Below are 20,173 nucleotides of genomic sequence, written 5' to 3'. Positions count from 1 at the left end.
CAATTCTCATCCCAATCCATACATACATCCATTGTGTCAAGCACGTATGTACATTCGCTGCCCTCATCCTCAAAACATTTGCCCTCCACCTCAGCCCTTAATATCAGTTGCTCATTTTCTTTCTTTCTCCCTCCCTACCCCTCTCCCTCATGAACCCTTCATAATTCACAACTTATTATAGTTTTGTCATAAGTTACACTGTCTGACGTCTCCCCCCGCCCTCTTCTCTGCTGTCCCTCCCCAGGGAGGAGGCTATACCTAGATTCATGTAATCGGTTCCCCGTCAGCAGGACAATTCTAATAGCAAAAGAAAAGAAATAACAGTCAGAGCTGAGATTCAGGAGAGGGAAAATAAGAAAACTATGGGGAAAAATGCTGCTAACAGTGGTTCTTTGAAAGGATAAACAGAATCTATAAAGACCGCTGGCAAATCTAACCAAAGAAAGGAGGGAACAAATTTCAATAGCAAGAATGAGGGATGAAAAGAGGGGACATTAAAATAAGGTAGCCATGGATCATAATCTACTTGATGGCAGTGAGTGTGGTTTTTGACTTGGTCTTAGGGGAAGAAACTGTCTAAAAACTGTTGACTACTTAATTTTTATTGATAAATTTGTTAATGCTGTATTGTTGATTGCACCTGAACAATTATACATTTCAATTCTAAGTACACTAAAGATTTGTGGATTACTGTGCAAGACATTAAATTAGGTCAACTGCTGGGATTTTAAGTTATTATAATATTCCTAATGTACTTCAAACTAAAGAAAGGTGGATTGATGAGTAGATCTCTGACAGATGCAGTGAAGGGTGTCATAAAAGACTATTTAAAGGCAGATCTAGAAAAAAGCAATGGTATATTCATATGATGCAGCAACATTGAAGTGTTGCTTTTTGACGTTAATTTTGGTGGGTTTCATATCCCAGTAATTTAAATTTGATTCCCATTATTCCTGGAAGCTTTTAAATTGGATCAACTTAGTAAAAGAGATATTAATTAGATTGATTAATTAGATTCAAAGAGGGGAGATACTAAAAGATAATTTTGCCCCATTCAGATTCTTCACCTTTTAGAAAAATATCAGAATTTTGCATACATTATTTATTGTGGTTTTTCTTTTAAGCATTGTTTTTATACATAGTATCTCTCACTCGGAATGACTTTCAGTACTCACTTTATGAATTCTCTTTACATAGGTGTAAAATTATAACAAACAAATCCTAAGAAGCTCTATCTAGCGTTATCACCTTTGAATTTTTGCTTGGGGTGAAGAGGAATTGCAAGATATAAGTTGATTTCTCACTTGCACCTCATAGAACTTAGGTTTTTAAGATTTGGATTCAGAATTTGAGTTTTAGAAGAAATAACAATAATGATTGATAATATCAGGAATAGTCTCTACTAGAAGTATAGTGACTATAGTACTAATAATGGCAGGTAAGAAAGGAAAGAATCTTAGAGACCTATTGCTTGTCTTGCTCCTGGTCATACAGCTTGTTAGTGGCTGAGCTGCAATCTGTAACTCAGTGTGTGCTAGCTAACCTTCGTTGTTTTCATAATATCATCCAATCTCCATTTGGTGTTTTGAGATACTGGAAGTGAAAGTGTTTTTCACAGTGATTAAAAAGTGTTGCAAATCTAAAGTGAAGATATAAAATATTTGGCTTTAATTTACTTAAATGGAGAATGTGAAATTGATGAGCTTACTCTGCCTTGTGAGATACGGTTAGTGAAGGTCACAGTGAAGGGAGGATGTTGAACCACTCTGGGTCCAGCCTGTGATGTGTGGGTCCTGACTATTCTGCTCAATTGCAAGACAACTGAAAAAACTCCTCTGTTCTTCAGCTACTTTGCTGTTTACATCCAGGATGTTTGCTTTTGAGTCAGAGATAGTTAAAAACGAAATCATTTCTTTTGAACAAAATTCAAACAGGAATTTTGTGTTCTTGAAGCTTAAAATTTTAAGTTACAAAAAAAGTAGTATATGTAAACACTGGACTGCTAAACAGGAAATAGGGATCCTTTAAATAAATACATGAACATTCGCACCATGTCCAGATGTTCAAGCCAAGCGTTTGAGAGTCAGTGGAGAAATTGATAGAGAAGTGCTGGCACTTTCCCCATGAAAAGAAGTAGGAAGTTCAAAGTCCCCAATGGGGTAGTGGGTTACATGTTGGCATGCCAACCACAGGGACAGTAGTTTGAAACCACCAGCTGTTCCTCAGGAGAAAGATGAAGCTTTTTTTACTTTGTAAAGAGTTCACAGTTGCAGAAACCCACAGGGGCAGATCAAATCCATATAGGGTTTGATCTGAGTCAGAATTGACTTGATTTTTCCCCATTCCCACCCTCCATTTTTCTTTGCCTTCAAGGCCGGAGGGAGGAAAACTTTAACAGACGAGCATGCTAAGAGAACAGGCCAACATACTGAGACCCTAAAGTTGGGATTTAAAGGGCCTGGAAGAATGAGTTAAAAAAATGTAGAGATAAAGCAGGAAGGAATCCTGAGTGTTTTGTATGTATTCTTTTGGGTAAATTATCCCTGTTGTTCTGGAGGTGCTTGGCAGCCTCTGATTGATGAAAAGGAAGTAGTGCTAGAAGTTGAGCCAGGAAATTTGTGGAGAATTTAGATAGCCTAAAATAGACCTTTTGGGGGTTGGGGTTTTTTTTCTTTGTTTTTTTTGCATGCAAATGTTGCTTTCACTTTACAGCTTGAAATATCTATCTGTACAGGGATTTTGTGTACCCTTAACTGTTTGCTCTACACTGTGAGATTAGTTGCATCTTTTTTCTTTTTACCTAGGGTTTAGATCCGGGATTTGTTCCTAGTGTCCAAGACTTTGATAAGAAACTTACAGAGGCTGATGCTTATCTACAAATTTTGATAGAACAATTAAAGGTATGGCAGATTACTTTATATATTGGATTGTTATCAAGAGTAATAAATAATGTTACTTAGCTTGATTTTGAGCAAAAATAGTTGCTTGATATTAATGTGAAAATACATATAAATCATCTCTGGAATACATGTATTTAAGAACAAGTTTTTTTTTCATTGTTAATGCATATCTGTAGTCATGTATCTCACTGTTAACTTTTTTTATTCTGTAGCTTTTTGATGACAAACTTCAAAATTGCAAGGATGATGAACAGAGAAAGGTAACTTATGTAATCATGGCTTTGGGATTTGTTTTTGTTTTTTTAATAATTCAAGAGCCCTTTGGAGAAACAACAAAGATTTTAGTGTTTTGACTGATCTATTATAATCCTACTGCTCTCTGGACCTCACTGAGAGTTTTCTGGTAGATTTCTGTTTCAAAGGGTAATATACAAAGTTTTCACTTACTGCCCTTTGTAGTTTAAACTACCAAGTTTATTAAATTTATTTATAACCTTTTCAGATACTAATAAACCCATTGTCAAGAATATTCAGAATAAACATAGTAAGTAGCCACCGATAAGGAATCAAAAATAAATAATTGCTTTTAAATAGTCCTCCTCAGCTAGCTATTACATAGTTTAAGCACTGCCTTTAAATTTAAAAATAAAATTTTTTTATTCAGCTCATTGTTTTCCTCCTTAAGAAGATGCTAAAATATAAAATTCACCATTCTCAGGCCTATTCAAACCCATAGTGACCACCCTACCCACAGTGTTCAAGGCTTTGTAATTCTGTACACGAGCAGACAGCCTCAGCTTTCTGCTGCGTGACCGAGGAGTAACATTGCAGTTACCGATCCAGCACTTAGGTGACAGTGAATGCCACTGGGGTTCCTTTGCTAAAATGTCAGCATTTTAAAAATCATAGTGTGATGTTTATAGAGAGATGTAATTTTTCTTCAAGTAAAACATAAGAGGTTTTAATTCTTACAAATCTTGAATCACATGAATTTGCCAAAGAAGGGTTAATCTATAAAATGTCTGGAATTATAATTTTTTTATTTAACAGGTAATGAAATTAACTAAAATCACCTCCCATTCCAACTTGCATACGTTTACATATATTTTGGCAAAATTCTTTAAAAGACTTACCAGTTAGAAGCAAAGATAGCCTTTTGTGCTTCTAATTATTTTTGCTTAAACTCATTTCTTACAGAAAATTGAAACCCTCAAAGAGACAACAAATGTAAGTTACGTGCTTACCAAACTCTGGCTTTGCATTGAGAAAGGCTTTAAAATATTGTTTCTTTTGAAGCTGCTGCTATTAACATGAGCTGTTGAAATTTTAATTATCTTGCATTTTTTTCCTAAAGTGTTTTAAGAACTGTGTTATTTTCCAAAGAAATTTAAACAAAATAATCCCTTTAATTGGCAGAAATTGACTTAATGTACGTACTATTTTACCTTTTTGTGCTCTTGACTGAGATCCTTGGATAAAAGATGTCATCCTTGTACAAAGTATATATTCTTTCTTATTAGACAGTGATTCAAGTTTCCTGCTGTACTGCCCTTCTGACTGTATGTTTTGGGCTGCTCATGAGATTTGTATTTTGGTAAAAATATTTGAAAATGGAAAACATTTTCAGGCCTACATATAATTTGCCAGGGTCATTTCCATTCTTTTACTTCCATGTTTGGAGTAATTTTATCACAAATTTATACTGTGGTTGCTGCCATCGAGACAAGAATTTGGAAGCCAGACTCCCAAGCCTTTTTGTGTAAAGTGTTGAAAAACAATTCTGATGTTACTCTGTGTAAAATAAGTACTGTTTTGTCATTCTTTAACATTTCATAGAATTACTAATGAATAACTCTGGCCATCTTACCCAGTATAAACTTAAACCTTGTACTTTGTAACTTTTATATTTTAAGCTTTAACATCATATCTTGTGGGAAAAGATTCTAATGAGTGTTTTGGTTTTGTAGAGCATGGTAGAATCAATCAAACACTGCATTGTATTGCTGCAGATTGCTAAAGTAAGTAACTTTACTTTTTATTTCACTTAATGGATTTGAACATTTAAAAAATTCAGTTCTGAAGTGTATGATGTTTCCCTAATAATCGGTATTGTGGGGTTTCTGGTACAAGTGAACAAGTATTAGATTTAGCTGGGATCTTCCCTGTGTGTGTCTGGTTTCGGCAAGAGCATTTCCAGCGGTGGTTGGGAAAGAAGTGAACCTAGGTGTTGGAGTGGCTTGCCCTTTCCTTCTATTTTATCATTTTCAGTGCTGCTTGAAACAGACACATTTTATAAACACTCATAATAAAAAAATTATCTCCAATCTAAAGAATCTAAGTTTTGGTAGCATTCTTTTATTTATCTCTAAGTAAATACACAATGGAGATGCTTTTAAATGTTTTCTTTGATGCAGTTTTTTCTAATGCTGAACTACTTTAATGAAGTACTTAAATATCTGTTCTTATTTTTTAAATAAGATATTTTAAAATTTGAGTTTTAAAAATGTGTGGGTATTAGCTTTCTGAGAAATTTTATTTTTGTTAACTTAAATGTACAATTTGCTTCCTGAAGTTTTGCGACAGACTTAAAAGTTATTTTTCATTATTTCTGCCTTGACTGTACATCTGTATTTGTAGCTAGTCACTAGATGGCTGTGGGTGAACAGTTTAGCATCCAAGACTGAAAATTCTGCTTGTTTGGATTTTTAGTTACCACCTCATTTTACTTAATCAGTTGCATGTATTTGTTTGCCCCATAATAGATGACTTTTTTTACCTAGCGTATTAAGGATGTAATGGGATAGGGTGATGCATCTGAGTTAGTCAAAAAGCACAAGCGAAAGGAGCTGATATTGCAGTCACTGTTGATCCTTATCATCAGAGGTCTTCCTTTGATTGTCACCCTTCTACCTTACCAAGCAGGATTCCCTTTTCCTGGGACAGGTCTCCTGATAACCTGAGCAAACTACGCGAGGCAAAGTGTTGCCATCCTTTGGATGCTGTCTGGTTGTACTTCTTCCAAGACAGGTTCATTTTATTTTGGAAGTCCATGCTACTTTCAGTACTCTTCACTAGCACCGTAATTCAAATACATTGATTCTTTGATCTTTCATATTCAGTGTCCAACTTTCACAAGGATATGAAGCTATTAGAAATAGCACGGCTTAGGTCAGTCACACTTTAGTCATCAAGGTAACATCCTTGCTTCTAAGGAGCTTTCTGGCTATCCTTCCTCCAAGACAGACTTGTTGATTGGAAGTTCATGGTGTATTAGTGTTCTTCCTGAGACTGTAACCTGAACCACTGGTTCTTCTCTGGTCTGCCTTATGTATTGTTCAGCTTTCACATAAGACATCATAGTTTGGGTCCAGGTGCATCTTGGCCCTCAAATTCTAAATATTTTGAATACAATCTAAATATTTTAAATTAGAAAATTCTAAAGATCTTTGAATATAAAAAGAATATAACTGATATATTTGAAGGTAAGCCAAACCTGCAGCTGTCATGGTAACTATAGGACGGTAGTCTTGCAGCGTAAGGTTTCAGGGCTATAGATCTTTATGGAGATAGAGTCAACTTTGCTTGAAGAATGGTGAGTTTGAACTGCTGTCTTTGCTATTCGCAGCCCACTTAGCTTACCATGCCACCAGGGCTCCTGGAATATAAAGTAATAAGGTAGTTTATGCTCATCTTACCATTGGAATGACTTTTGATTCAAATTAACTAATGCTAATTTCTAGAACTTTCTATAATTTAATCTCTACCTACTACCTCTTTATTTTAGTCTAGTTTAATAGACATTTCAACATTCTTCAGAATAGGCAACTCCATCCATTGCCATCGAGTTGATTCTGACTTATAGTGACCGTTTAGGACAGGCAAGAACTTTCCTGTGGGTTTCCAAGACTAACTTGTATGGACATAGAAAGCCGCCTCTTTCTCCCTGAATTACTGAGCTTTCCTATTGGCAACCCACCGCGCCACCATCACTCCTGGTTACTACGCAGGCGAGGTAAATGGATTTGGCTTTTTATGTTTTTCCGGGGGGAAATTTTATTTATATGTGAATGGAACTCTCAAATTATGTGTGTACCCTGAACTAGAGTCCTGTTGTCACCATGATTAAAGCACATAACTGCAAGGTCAAACACATGAGTGGTTTCTGTGAACTTAATTTAAGTGTAAATCTTACCATGCCACTTGCCTGTTCAGTTCCTCTTCATCAGTGTTTCCCAAGGTGGGTAATACTGCTGACCAGAGAGGGTGTGGTTCTGGAAAGATGGGGTGCTGGGAAAGCAGGTACCTTTATTTTATCTAGGATGTGGGCTTATGGTACCAAAGATTTTAATTGACAGGGGTGGGGGATTTTTGAATTTGTTTACTTGTTTGTTTCTGAAAAGGAGGCCATAGATCAAACAATTTTGGGAACCTATTCTTGTAATGGTCCTTTCAATGCACTTGGTATGAAATATAAAGATTTACATCAATTGAGAATCTCTGCTCTTGCCTAATCTAGTTAGTCTCAAATAGGCCCTGTCTTTTTATGCTTCAGGATTTCTACCTGGTTTTCCCTCTCCTGGAAGGAAGGCATTTTCCACTCTCATTTGACTTAAATTTCTGCCCACAGACTATCTCTTTGAAGAAACTTTTTCGCTACCACCACTCCATCCTTGTCCCCCTTTCTCCTATGGCCTTATATTACTAGCCTAATGTATATATTTGTTTATTACCTGTGTACTCTTTATATGTATTCTCCTTGAGACTTTGTCTTATTTACCATTGTATCCTCAGTGCCTAAAATAATTGCCTGCTATATAGTGGATACCTGATAAATAGTGAATTTTTTAGTGCATTTTTTTATACATACGTTTTAATGGTTTCGTGGTTTAACATTTATATGTATGTTTTTTAAAATTCTGCCATCTCCGTAATAACTTGGAGTGTGATGTAATGAACATCCCAGTAAATGAATCTTTAAGAAATCACAGTTAATCTGTGATTAAGATAATGAAGAGAGGACAGCATAATCTTTGAAGAGCAGGAGCTCGGAACCAGGTTGCCTAGGTTTGAATCCAAGCGCTACCACTTGAGCAAGTGTCTGTGTCCTGTCTGGTCCTTGGTTCCATCCTATATAGAATGGGGAAAATAGTAGTACCTGCTTTGTACTGAGTTATCATGTTAGCATGCGCTTAGTACTATGTGTATAATAAAACCTAAGTACATATTTGTTGGATTGAAAAAAATTGGGGAGGATCTAAAGTTGAAAGCAACAACTTCACATGTTGTTGATATTAGTGCAGGCCACTATAAGTCTGAATCTACTGGATGACAGCGATTTTGGTTATTTGGGAGGTGAGGAAGGAGGATTAGTTCAATCATTACAAAGTGAGGGCAAATTTACATAACCTTAAAGGGGAAGTAGGAGCTAGTTGCCTGTAAGCTTGGGATTTAACTGCGTTCCCATGATTAGTGGCTGCTGCACTACACAGGTGGGTCTTCATTATCCTTTCAGAACTCTTGAGTTATCTGGCCATAGGCACACAGATCCCCAATTCTCTTTCCAAGACAAGTGTTATGTGCAGACTTTAAAATGGTCTCTTGATTGGGGTTTTTTAGGTGTACATTTACAGAGAGAGGCAGGTAGTCACCACCATAATCTAATTTTAGAGCTTTTTGAACCCCTGCTAAACCACCAGGTACCCACAGAGCCCTCACGTTCCTGTTCCTCCTCTCGCCCCCTTCAGCCTCTGGCAACTACTGATTTGCTGTCCGTGTCTAGATTTTTCTATGCAGAGGAATGAGTCATACAAAAAAGATAGTTCTGTGTGGCTAGTTTTCTTTTTTTACTGAGAAGAATGTTTTCCAGATTAGTTCATGGTGAGCCATGTATTCAGTCATCCTTTTATTGGTTCAGTCTTTGGGTGTACACATATTTATCCATTCCGCCATTAATGAGTATTTAGGTTGTTTTTACATTTGGGCTTTTAGAACTCCTGCTGCTATGAACTGTGGCGCGCATTGTTTTTGTGTAGACATTTTCCCCCTTTTATCTTGGGGTTTGTATTCCTTCCTGGGTCACGTGGCCACTCTAGGTTTAACTATGAGAACTGCCAAACTCTTTTCCATGGTGACTGCACCATTTGAAAGTCCTGTCTACAAATGTGAAAGTTCAAGATTCTTTGCATAAATTCACCGGTACTTGTGATCGAGTATCTTTTTGATTATAGCCATTCTGGAAGTAGAGTGGGTCTTTAAATATAGTTTTTACTTGAATTTCCATAATGATTATGTTGAATATCTTTTTATGTGCATATTAAGATTTTAAATATCTTCAGAGAAATATGTATGCACATCCTTTGCCCATATTTTATTTGAATTAAGCTTTTTATTATTGCATTATAAGAGTTCTTTATATAATAAGCTTCAAAAAAGATCATGGAAAAATAGAGTCAGAGATATTAGATGTTTTCCACAAACTTTCTGATGAAGCCCCTTGGTGTAGTCTGGATACAAGCCACAAATCTCATATAGAATTTGGAAATTCCTTCAGGTTTGTGGATTGATTGTTTTCGTTTCTTAGTGTGCTGTCTTTGAAGCCCAAAGCTTTTGTTTGGGTGGAATCCAGCTTACAAATTTTTCATTATTTTGCTATTAGTGAAATCATTGTTGTGCTACACATCACAAAAACATACTCCTGTGTTTTCTTCTACAATTTTTGTTAAATTAAAAAACAAACAAACCACGGTATGGGATAAGTCTACTTTTTTTTAGTTGGGGAAAGCATCCAATTTCTTTCTCAACCTCGAGATTATCCCAGGCTCATTTATTGTCACACCAGGCTTGAATTAGAAATTTTCCTTCCTTGCTGCATGTATTTATTTTTGGATGATATCATTTGAAAGTGGCTGGGTATATAGCAGAAAACTCACTGCACGCTAGCCTCTGGAGCTGCAGCAGTGGGCTCAGCAGACTGAGAATGGCCCCGGGCAGGCAGTTGCCTTCTGCTCTCTGTGGAGTTGCTGTGAATTGGAACCAGCTTAATGGAACCTAACAACAATAGTATGCCTCGTGATAACGTGAGGATCTATTGTTTTGTATTTTATTGATTGTGGGAGTGTGGTTGAGGCTAGCCGTTTTTTAATCTAAATTTTATTTTGTTGTTGAGAATATTCACACACTAATTTAAGGTCCTACTTGTACAATTCAGTGTTGTGGGTTACATTCTTCAAGTGTGTGTGCAACCTCTCTCGCTGTTTTTGTCTGTGTTCCTTCCTTAGTAATCCGAACACAGATTCCCGTGTAGTGTTCTCAGTGTTCTTCAGTTTGTTGCTAGTACTGTGTATACCGCTTCATTTCTGCTTGCGTCATTCACTCAGTGTGATTCCCTTCTGCCGGTCCTGCTCTGTTTCTGAGTTGCTCCTACCTCATGAATGCTGTTGAGTTGCTGCTGTCCCTGTGATCGATCCCATAACGATCTTACAGAGCAGCAGACCTTTTCTACTGGTTTTCTGCTGGTTTAAGGTGACTTCAAGGGACACTTTTGGCATACAGTTTAAAGATTATCTCGGAGTAATAGTTGCAGGGGCAACTATTCATCCTGCCTCCATGGCTCCAGAAAGTGTAGAGTTTATGAGAATTTGAAATTCTGTTCTGCATTTCCCCCCGTATTGATCAGGGTTCTTCTATGTAATGTTTACTGTTTGTTGGGCTGGGACTCCAAGCTGCTTCTCCATAAGGCCTTCCTCCAAGCTGTTTGTGTTTTCACACAGCTTGGTAGCTGGGTCTCAAGAGGAAGTACCCTAAGACCGTGGCAGAAGTACAATGGAGTGTGCCTAGAAAGGAAGCTGCTTAGAAACTTAGAGGCAAGCTTCTTAGCCTAGCACTTCCACGATTCCAGACTTCCGAAGGAAAGCAGGTAGGCAGGATGGCTGCAGTGTTTGCACAGGTTAGGCACAATGAGCTAGTCTTTTTCATTTCAGAAATCCAAGTTCCCAGGTGCCAGTCAAGGGCCAACCTTGTAAGCAGGTCTATTTAAGGACAGGAGTTTTCAGCCTCCTATGTTAACTCTAAGAAATGGTCTCTAAATTGTTTTAATTAACCCCTTCAATTTGTATAATTCTGAGTAATTCTGGCAGTTAAAGATACAATACATATAACTTTGGTATTGTATTTAAAACCAAAGATTGATTTGCACTCAAATGCAATAACCTCCCAATAGTATTTCTGTATAATGCTAAAAGAAAGATCCCTTCACCCATCAGTAGTAGTTGTTTACCTCTTTAGAGAATTGTCCCTTAAGGAATCAGTGACATAGATTAATAGTACCTGTCCACATGATTTTTCTTTTGCTTTGGAGTGCTTGTTTAATTTCTCCCTAATTCATATTAGGGGGAAAAAGGACCGGATGCAGCTACTTGCTATATCATGCTTCTGGGTTCTAGCTAATACCCAATTTATACTGGGCTGTTCCTGGGTGAAAGAGAAGCCTCACTGTACACATAGGGAAGTGGGGAGGAGAGGAAGTAAAGAGCTTGTGTGTGTGTGTGTGTGTGTGTGTGTGTGTATTCATCTGTCCTCTGAAGATAAACTTGCAGAAACCTACAGAGGTTGTTATGAGTAAGAATCGACTGATAATGGGGATTATGGCAGTGCACCCACTTTGTGGATTTTTCAGTAAAGCGAATGAATTAATATCTTTGAAATGTCTGTCAAGCATTGTTAGCTACTGTATCATCATTCCATCTAGATAGTGGTTGTGTTTACTGGAATGAGCACATGTTTAGAAAAACATTGATATAATTCTGCACTCAGTGGCTATGCGATTGTAATAACTTTAAAGTACAGTACGAGTTGGCATCGCTTACTGTAAAAGTCAAATGCAGAAGTATTGGGTCTTTAATACTAAATTAAGGAGTCATGCTGGTATAGTAGTTTAATCATTGGAACTGCTAACCCTAAGGTGGCCTAGTGGTTCAAACCCACCAGCTGCTCCTTGGAAAAAAAGTGAGGCTTCCAGTTCCTGTCAAGTTCATAGTCTCAGAAACCCTAAGGAGCACTTTTGTTCTGTCCTTTAAAGAGCCCTGGTGGCATAGTGGTTACACCTCGGGCTGCTATCTTGCAAGGTCGGCAGTTTGAAACTGCATCAGCTGCTCTGTGGGAGCAGGACACGGCTGTAAAGAGTTACAGTGTGGGAAACACAGGCTGTTCTGTTCTTCCCTGCTCTCTAGGACCAGTCCTCCTCAGAATCGACTCCTGACCCAATGGCCGTGAGTCAGGGTCAGTGCGCCAGAGTCTACTCCATGACCGTCTGTTAGGCGGTGCATAGTCCTAAATGAATATAAAACAATACTGTAAACTCTTTATGGAATAGAAGTCCTGTTTTTCTTCCTCGGAGAGACTGGTGATTTCAAACTGCTGACTTTGCACTTAGCAGCCCAAGCATAACCATCAGGGCTCCTTGTCTCTTTCTGTTTTAATCACTGGCAGCACCAGACAGTGAACATAATTTATATGCCTATCTAGAACTGATCATTTTTGGTGTTCATTGTTGCAAACCTATCTAATAATAATTGATTAGGAATGTTCAGTAGAATTAACAGCTTAGTGGAAGTGGAAAAGTAGTGTTCCAAAATCATTATTCACTAGTATAATGAGTACAATACGCTTTCTTTATAGGAAAGAAAGTACACTAGGAGTTCCTTAAATGAAAGAATGAAGTTAATATTTCTAACATTTTTCCTTAAGGACCAGTGTAATGCGGAGCAGCACGCAGATGGAATTATAGTAAGTTTCATCTAATCTCTGTTTCCCTGGACTTCTGCAGAGCGTTTAACCAGTCATGTCAGCAGAGGCCTGAGTTTCTACTCATTTTCAACGCAACTTCCTCTTTCCACTTGCTCACTGCTTATTGTTATTGACTGTTGCAATTTTCTTTTTGCTCAAGTGGCCATCTTTCAGCAATCACTTGGAAGGGAAATGACAGTCTTAAATTTTTTTCTAAGCGTTTGTCCCAATTAAATCACTTTGCATGTGTTAATTCGAAAGGTTAATCATGGTATAAAACTTCAGCTTTTGTGACTAAATCAGGCATAATTCACAACGCTACATTTCTTGGCAAGCTTTTTTCTCAGATGCAAGCAATGGGGCAAGGGCATAATACTGTAATGTATTTATATCTATTTAAATCTGTGTACAGTTTTTCCTCTTATTTCTTGATTTTGTTTATTATCAGCGCTCATTTGTGTGGTGTAACTCCATTTTTGTTGGAATGATTTACAGTGTGAATTCTTTCACTTCTATGGCCATTTGCTTATTTCCTCTTTCTTCCTCCATGGCATTTTTTATTTACCTTATAATCTTCCAGCTGGAAAGTTAGACTTTGAAGGTTCGGAATGGTGACTGTAGTTTTATAAGAACCGAAGGATTTATGCTTAGACTGAATTTCTCAAGTAGGAAGTGGCCTCCGTTTTCCCTGAGATGTTACTAATTCCTGCTAGCCTGAGACCTGGTCTAGGTCTTTAAAACCATGATGGGTAAGAAGTAGCACTGAATTATATACATGTAGGAAAAAATCTTCAGAACCATCTCATGATTATGCTTGAAAGAATGAGCATGTTGAAATGAAAAACAAATCTTTCTGGTTTGCATTACTATTAAGAAATGCATTTTAACATTTGAATTAAATACATTGGAATTTTCATTTTTCTGTTCAAAGAGAGTTCAAAATACAGTATAATACAAATATATGATATAGATATAATCTCTCTTTCCAGGCAGCATTGAAGTTTGTGTAAGCCTCACAGGGAAAGGATTGTATATGGTTTGTCTAGTTCCCACAGTCTCTTAAGGAAAACCCAAATGTTTTTTATCGTTTAGTGCAAATATCATTACATTATATTTAAAAATGGGTAATATTTTATAAATCATAAAAATATTTGAAAACGTCACAATCAGGGAATATCTAAACTTGTAGAAAACAAACATCCTTGAATTATTTGATCAGAAACTATAAGGTTTTCTGGCTGAAGAGCATTTATTTTAAAGAAAGAAGGAATTGTTCATGATAGACGCCCTCGACCAGCCTGCCTGGGTGTAACGGCCCTGCCATTCAACAGCTGTGGGCCCTTGGACAAATTACTGAACGTGAATCTCCTCATCTAGAAAAGAAAAGTGATTTGTTTTACCTCAGAGGTTGGTTGTAAAGAACAGAGCATCTAGTACTCAAAAAATAAGTGTTAGGTTTGCATACACATATATATTTACAATTATTACATGTTATACATGGCAATGTTGTATACTTGTAAATTTTATTTATTAATGTTATCCCAGTAGATTAGCCTCGAGGGTTATTATTTGCTTGTATTTCTCAGGCTCTGTACACTCTTTATAAGCAAAATTAATGTAATTTGACATATTTTATCCTGGTCATATGCCCGTGGACTGTAGACTGAGTGCAGAGTAAGGGCATGTTTTCTTTCTTCCTTTTTAAAAAATTAAATGCTTACATCTTATCTGCAAAACAAAAGATTTTGTCCAAAAATAGAATTCTAGTAACAGTGATTTTCCTTATATAAGATTTCATTCCTTTGGATCAAAGTATTTGTGGTGGGCGTTTGTGTTTTTCAAGCATTTGTACAACACAGACTTAGCTTTAAAAACAGCTCTGGGGCTTGCAGAGACACTGGTTCACTTATTACGGCTGCTCTGGCTTCTGGAGGTATAGTTTTTAAATTATCTTATTTAAGAATTTGAAAGCCCCGAGAGAGAAATTGAGGCCCATCTATAACAAGGGGCGGACCAAGGTCTTGATAGAGCAGAGTCAAAGAAATTGGGAATCTGAGTTCCAGTTTCTGTGCTCTTCCTAATGCTGCAAAGCCTGCCCTACTTCACATTACTAAGTTTTTGATTACTAGCATTTTCAGGGTGTATTTTCTAGTATCAATATTTAGGGTAGGCATCAATATTTAGTGACATGAATCAGAATTCTTGTGTTCGAATAGCTTAGTCTAAGAGATGTAATTTAATGACTTCAACATAGTATGTGAGGACGGTTATTTATTGTGTTTTAGGTGAAAGACTGTGTAGCAAATTAGATTCCTGTTTATCAGTTTTAAGCAGACTGTTCTGTGACATAGTTAACAGTTTCCACGGGTTGTCATCCCACCATCTCCATTCTGGGTTTCCATTGATCTGACTTCTGCTCTTCCTTGCCTTTGTTTTGGGGTAAATGTCGACCATTTGGTCTCAGAGTTGGTTATTTTAAGGAACACCACCTTATTCACGGGCATTGTTTCTTTTATAAACCAATCTGTTATTTGGCTGACAGATCTCCGGAAGTGGCTTTTGTGCCAATCTCTACATACAGCAGGAGTCCTCAAACTTTTCAAACAGGGTTCACTGTCCCTCAGACCCATTGGAGGGCCAGACTGTAGTTTAAAAAAAAACTAAACAAATTCCTATGCACACTGCACATATCTTATTTTGAAGTAAAAAAACATATGGGGCAAAAACACCCGGCGGGCCGCATGTGGCCCATGGGCCATCAATTGAGGATGCCTGCTCTACAGGTTTATTTTCTAACCTAGATGTTAGATGAGACTGTTACAAAAACTAACTTATCTCAGTTTTCATTGTAGGCACTTTCAGGATTATACAAATACATTCTGTCCTTCTTCATCAAGTATTTCCTTTGAAGCCAAGATAATGTGTTTTCTGCCATTAAACTCTACCACATATTTATCTGAAGCTTAGTGGTCCAGATCCATGAATAATTGAAGAATTCTTTTTAACTTTCCCCCCTATATTTATTTCATGGTTTATGTCCAGTTTAGTTTTGAAAGTGGCAAAACCTGTAGCTTAAAATCCTGCTGTTTCCTCCCCATCCCCACCCAATGAACCCCCGATGAAAAAAAGCATCATCAGGTTGTGAGCTCTAGTTTTTAAAGTGTCATCCATCAGAAAAATGTTGCCTTGTTATTAAAGAAATGTATGCACCCCTCCCCCCCAAAATTGTACATACACGTTTAGGATGTATATTTTTCATGTTCTAAATCTTCCAACAGAAGGTCTCCCACTCTCAATTAGGCAGTACATCTTTTACCTTTAGTGACCTTAAAACTGGGCGGTGGGCATAGCACAGTGCTGAAATAGGTATGAAAGTTAAGATCCTATTATGCAAGTACATTAGCTAGTTCTAGTCTAATGTTTATTAATACCAAATCAAGATAAAGCTTCTCCATGTTTGATAGACAGACCACGTGTGTGGTGAATTAAACATTTTGAGAAGCATTGCATTAGGCGAGAGATGATTTGATTAGGCTTCCTGAAGGCTCCCCACATCTTCTAAAAATTCCTTACAGGATTCCCATTCAGCTTTATCCTCTTTCATGATGGAGTTTCTATGTGATAGAGTTAAAAGAAAGTCTTAGACTTGTGTTTGAAAGGGTGTTTCATACCGTTTGCTTCTTGACCAACATACCTCTATAGCTGCTCTCAGGATTTTGCTGATAGAAATGTGAGCTTTTCATAGGTTTGGGAGTGTCAGCTTAAAAAAGACACTAATTAACAATAACCGTTCTGTGTTTCTTTATCTCAGAGTACTATCAATCCTGTAGATGCAATATATCAACCTAGTCCCTTGGAACCTGTGATAAGCACAATGCCTTCCCAGACGGTCTTACCTTCAGGTGTAGTATTTGTAAAAAATATTTCATAAGATCCATTGATGAGAAAAATTAATGTATATGGTTATCTTTGTAAGCCGGAAGAGGTCTTTTAATTTTTTTCCCTTTTAACAGGAACCATAAAATGTGTATGAGGGCAATCAAAGAGTATTGCTACAAAAAGTTTCCATCTGTATAACCTTTCCCCTCCCAGTGAATTCTGCCCTTTTGAAATTACACCCTGTCCAAATATGTTTTAACATCCTTGAGGAGAGACTCAAATTGTGTTCCTTTTAAGGTGCTTTGAGTTTTACAGGTGGAGGGCAAGAAGCCAGAAGGGATCAGCTCAGGTGGATGGGGTAAAGTTTCCCAGCGAAATTCTCTGAGGATAGAGCCCTGGCCACTCTCAAAGAATGAACAGGCACATTGTCACGAAGGAAAACTTCCTCAGCGCAGCTCTCTTGGCCATTTTCTCATTAATTCAACGTTCCATTTTCTGTGAAAATTCATAACAAGCTCCTTTGTTCATCCTGTGTCTTTGGAGAAAATCTATCAAGAAAAGCATTCACCATCACGTGAGCGACCTCTCCACTGTGAATTTAATGGGCTTAGAAGATCCCCTCCAAATCGCTGTTTTGATTAGACCCGTCCACCACCCCACCCCTTTTTTATGGCACTTTAGCCAGACTCCCCACAAGTTTGTTACTGAGAGAACTTGTTGGCAGCCAGTAACATGTCTAAACACTTTAATAAATAAATCAGCCCATGTGTGCATGAACTGGAATCCTTAGTAGCAATACTTTTTGTCCTGTAGTTAAAAATGAACTGACAAAAAGATAGGTGTTTTTTGGCATTGGTTTTCGAAATACTATCAAAGGAGTTTGCGTTTTCAAAATGAGGTAGAAGAGAAATATGGTTACTAAGATTTGAATTAATTGTGGGCCAAAAGGTTGTGAATTTGTGGCAATTGAGGAATAATTAATGTACCTTGGTCTACTTGAGTGTAATTAAGGAACTCATTATTTAAGATGTTCTTTATATCTCTAAATAATATAAGCGGTTTATTTATATTTAAGAGATAGGACAGAATGAAATGTGTGAATGCTCATTGACCAGGTGTGGAGACCCTGGATGGTACAAACATGCCTATCGCTAACCACAAGGAAGATTCAAGCCCAGCCAGAGGCCTTTTGGAAGAAAGACCTGGCAGTCTTATTCTGCAAAGTCAGTTACTGAACACGCTGTGTAGTCCCGCGCCGATATGACGGGCACGGGTGCCCTGAGTCGGGGATTCGCCCTGGCACCTGCTTTAGTGCTTACCCGCCCCCTGCTGTTCAGTCAGTTCCGCTTCTAGCAGCTCAGACAGGGCTTTCAAGATTTTAAGTCTTCCCTGAACCAGACCACTTTATCTTTTTCTCCCTTGGAGCAGCTGATAGGCTTGTGCTTAGCAGCCCAGTCCCTAACCCACCTCACCACCAGGGTAGGGCTTTTTATAGAGAGGGATGCATACTCTTTCAGCATTGGTAAAGATGGTTTAACACTCCACACAGTGGTTCCTTTTATCTTTTTATTTCAGCCTACATTTCCATGTTCTGAACGGTGAGGTAGTTAATGTAAAAAATTGTAATGTAAAAGAGCAAATATTTTCAATGAATAGTTAAAGTTTGTCTTTTAAAAAACTTTGTTTTTTTATGTCTTTAGAGTGAACTTAATCTTTCACAGGGGATCAAAGAGTCGGCATGTGCCTCATCTCACATTTTCTGTGATTGAGGTTGGGAAATATCATGCTGTCAGAAGCATTTGTTGGTTTTGTAGAGCTGTTGCTGGGCTGGTTGACCTTGGCTGGTCTCGGTGCCCTGCTTATGTTTTTTACACAGTCATCTGTAGCATATCATCACTGAGTTTTAAGAGGTCAGAGCAAGGAGTAGCATGGAACCTGCTTTAATGGAATATAGTTTCAGAAATTACTGATCTCTAGGATTTTGTGTCCCAACCAATCATAGCCAATATTGTATGCGTTCTCCTGTTTCTCTTAACATTTTTCACTTGTCCACATTTTCTAGAACCTGCTCAGTTGTGTAGTAAGTCAGAGCAGCGTCCATCCTCCCTACCAGTTGGACCTGTATTAGCTACTCTGGGACGCCATCAGACTCCAACGCCAAATAGTACAGGTATCAGATTTGTGTGATTCCTTTACTTCTCTTAATCCCCAACGAGCATTTGAGATTTATGATGGGGATATGTGTTGTATACTTTTGTTGCAAATATCTTAGTTTTATCATGATCCTTTGGCACAGGAAACAATAACTTTGTAAACCAGAAACTTTCATAATTAATCATAATTTGAATAAGACACAGCAGGTCTGAGGATTTTATTTACCTTTAAGATTTATTTTGGAAATCCATACTGACTTTTTGAAAGTTTATACAAGTCAGACTTTTATATATCTGGAGATCCAAAAAGTTCATGGAACAATTCCGTGAACTTTCAATTCCATTTTCTCATGAACTTTAAGCCCTTGTGGAAAAGGCAGACAATAGAGAAGCACACAGAATAAACGCTGAACGTCCTCTTCACTCGCCGTCCCCCTGTCATTTCTGTTCCCTCCATACCCACCTCTGTGCTGTGTATTTTTATTGTTGTTTTTACCTAAGTGAGATACGTTAGTTCCCATGTTGATACACTTGGCTGCAGGATTCTTTTGACTACGTGTTACTGGGAGCCCTGGTCGTGTCCTGGTTACACGTGGGTTTGCTAACCTGTACAGGGTCACCAGCTGCTTCATGGGAGGCAGAAGGAGCTTTGTACCCCCGTAAAACGTCAGTCTCAGAAACCCACAGGGGCAGTTCTACCTGGCCCTATTAGGTCACTGTGAGTTGGCATTGATTCATGGCAGTGAGTTTTTGTTTTGAGGCAATGCCTGTTTTGAATAGTTTTCTATTATAAGCAATGCTTTTGAAACAGGAGTACAGAAAGTTCCTGGGTTGCTGCTACCGAGACCCATTCCTAGCTGTGTCTTTAAGAATTTGTAGGTAAAACCAGATGCCTAGAGTTGTGTTTGCCTTCTTGGGTGGAAAAAAGGCCTGAAGCCTGGAGCAGCAGGTGAAGGTGATTGTGATTACGAATTTATTCCTTGTAGGGATTGGTTCACTCTTTTCAAAGTGAGGGCCAATTAACATAACACTTAAGAATGGCTTCAAAGATAGCTACTCCTCCACTCTAGGTTAGTGAAACCACTGTGCTTTGAATGTGTGTGGCTTTCCACAGCTTTACCAATAATCCAATCACCTGGTTCCTAAAAGCCTCACCAGGGCATTACTCTGTGATTTAACCCAAAATTTGGTTACTTGAAGGAATCACCCAGGTTGTAAAGGTTCTAGCCCCAGTTTAAAGCCCTGCATTAAAAGGCAAGTAGTTGTTGTCAGTAAAGTGGGGTTTGTAACCTGGAGACCAACTGTATTTCTTTAGGATAGATGTATGCCTCTTTTACTGATTTTCATAAAAACTGAGATGCTGCATCTTAATTTATTTGTAATTGTGTAAACAACTGCAAACCTGATGCTGTTGACTCTCCTTGCTAGCTTCATGGGGGAGGGTTGTACTACCCTATT

At 37.8% G+C, this 20,173-nt stretch overlaps 1 protein-coding gene across 10 annotated transcripts in view; it reads left to right on the top strand.

Annotated features, from left to right (window-relative positions):
- The window catches only part of OSBPL9 (oxysterol binding protein like 9), a 158,860-nt gene that overhangs the window by 118,780 nt on the left and 19,907 nt on the right, over positions 1-20,173 (top strand). For 6 of the 10 annotated variants that reach the window (XM_004699431.3, XM_045291890.1, XM_045291886.1 and 3 more), the window contains 7 exons: positions 2,805-2,900; positions 3,113-3,160; positions 4,098-4,127; positions 4,868-4,918; positions 12,645-12,683; positions 16,495-16,585; positions 18,625-18,732. In XM_004699431.3, coding sequence (XP_004699488.1) covers positions 2,805-2,900; positions 3,113-3,160; positions 4,098-4,127; positions 4,868-4,918; positions 12,645-12,683; positions 16,495-16,585; positions 18,625-18,732 — 463 coding nt within the window. The remainder of the gene's footprint in view (positions 1-2,804; positions 2,901-3,112; positions 3,161-4,097; positions 4,128-4,867; positions 4,919-12,644; positions 12,684-16,494; positions 16,586-18,624; positions 18,733-20,173) is intronic. The other 4 variants (XM_004699432.4, XM_004699430.4, XM_045291889.1 and 1 more) reach the window with 1 other exon arrangement.

This window comes from Echinops telfairi, unplaced genomic scaffold (genome assembly GCF_000313985.2).
Source record: "Echinops telfairi isolate 266 unplaced genomic scaffold, ASM31398v2 ScPeMD7_443;HRSCAF=831, whole genome shotgun sequence".
NCBI lineage: Eukaryota > Metazoa > Chordata > Mammalia > Afrosoricida > Tenrecidae > Echinops > Echinops telfairi.
This window is presented reverse-complemented; position numbering and strand designations above follow the sequence as displayed.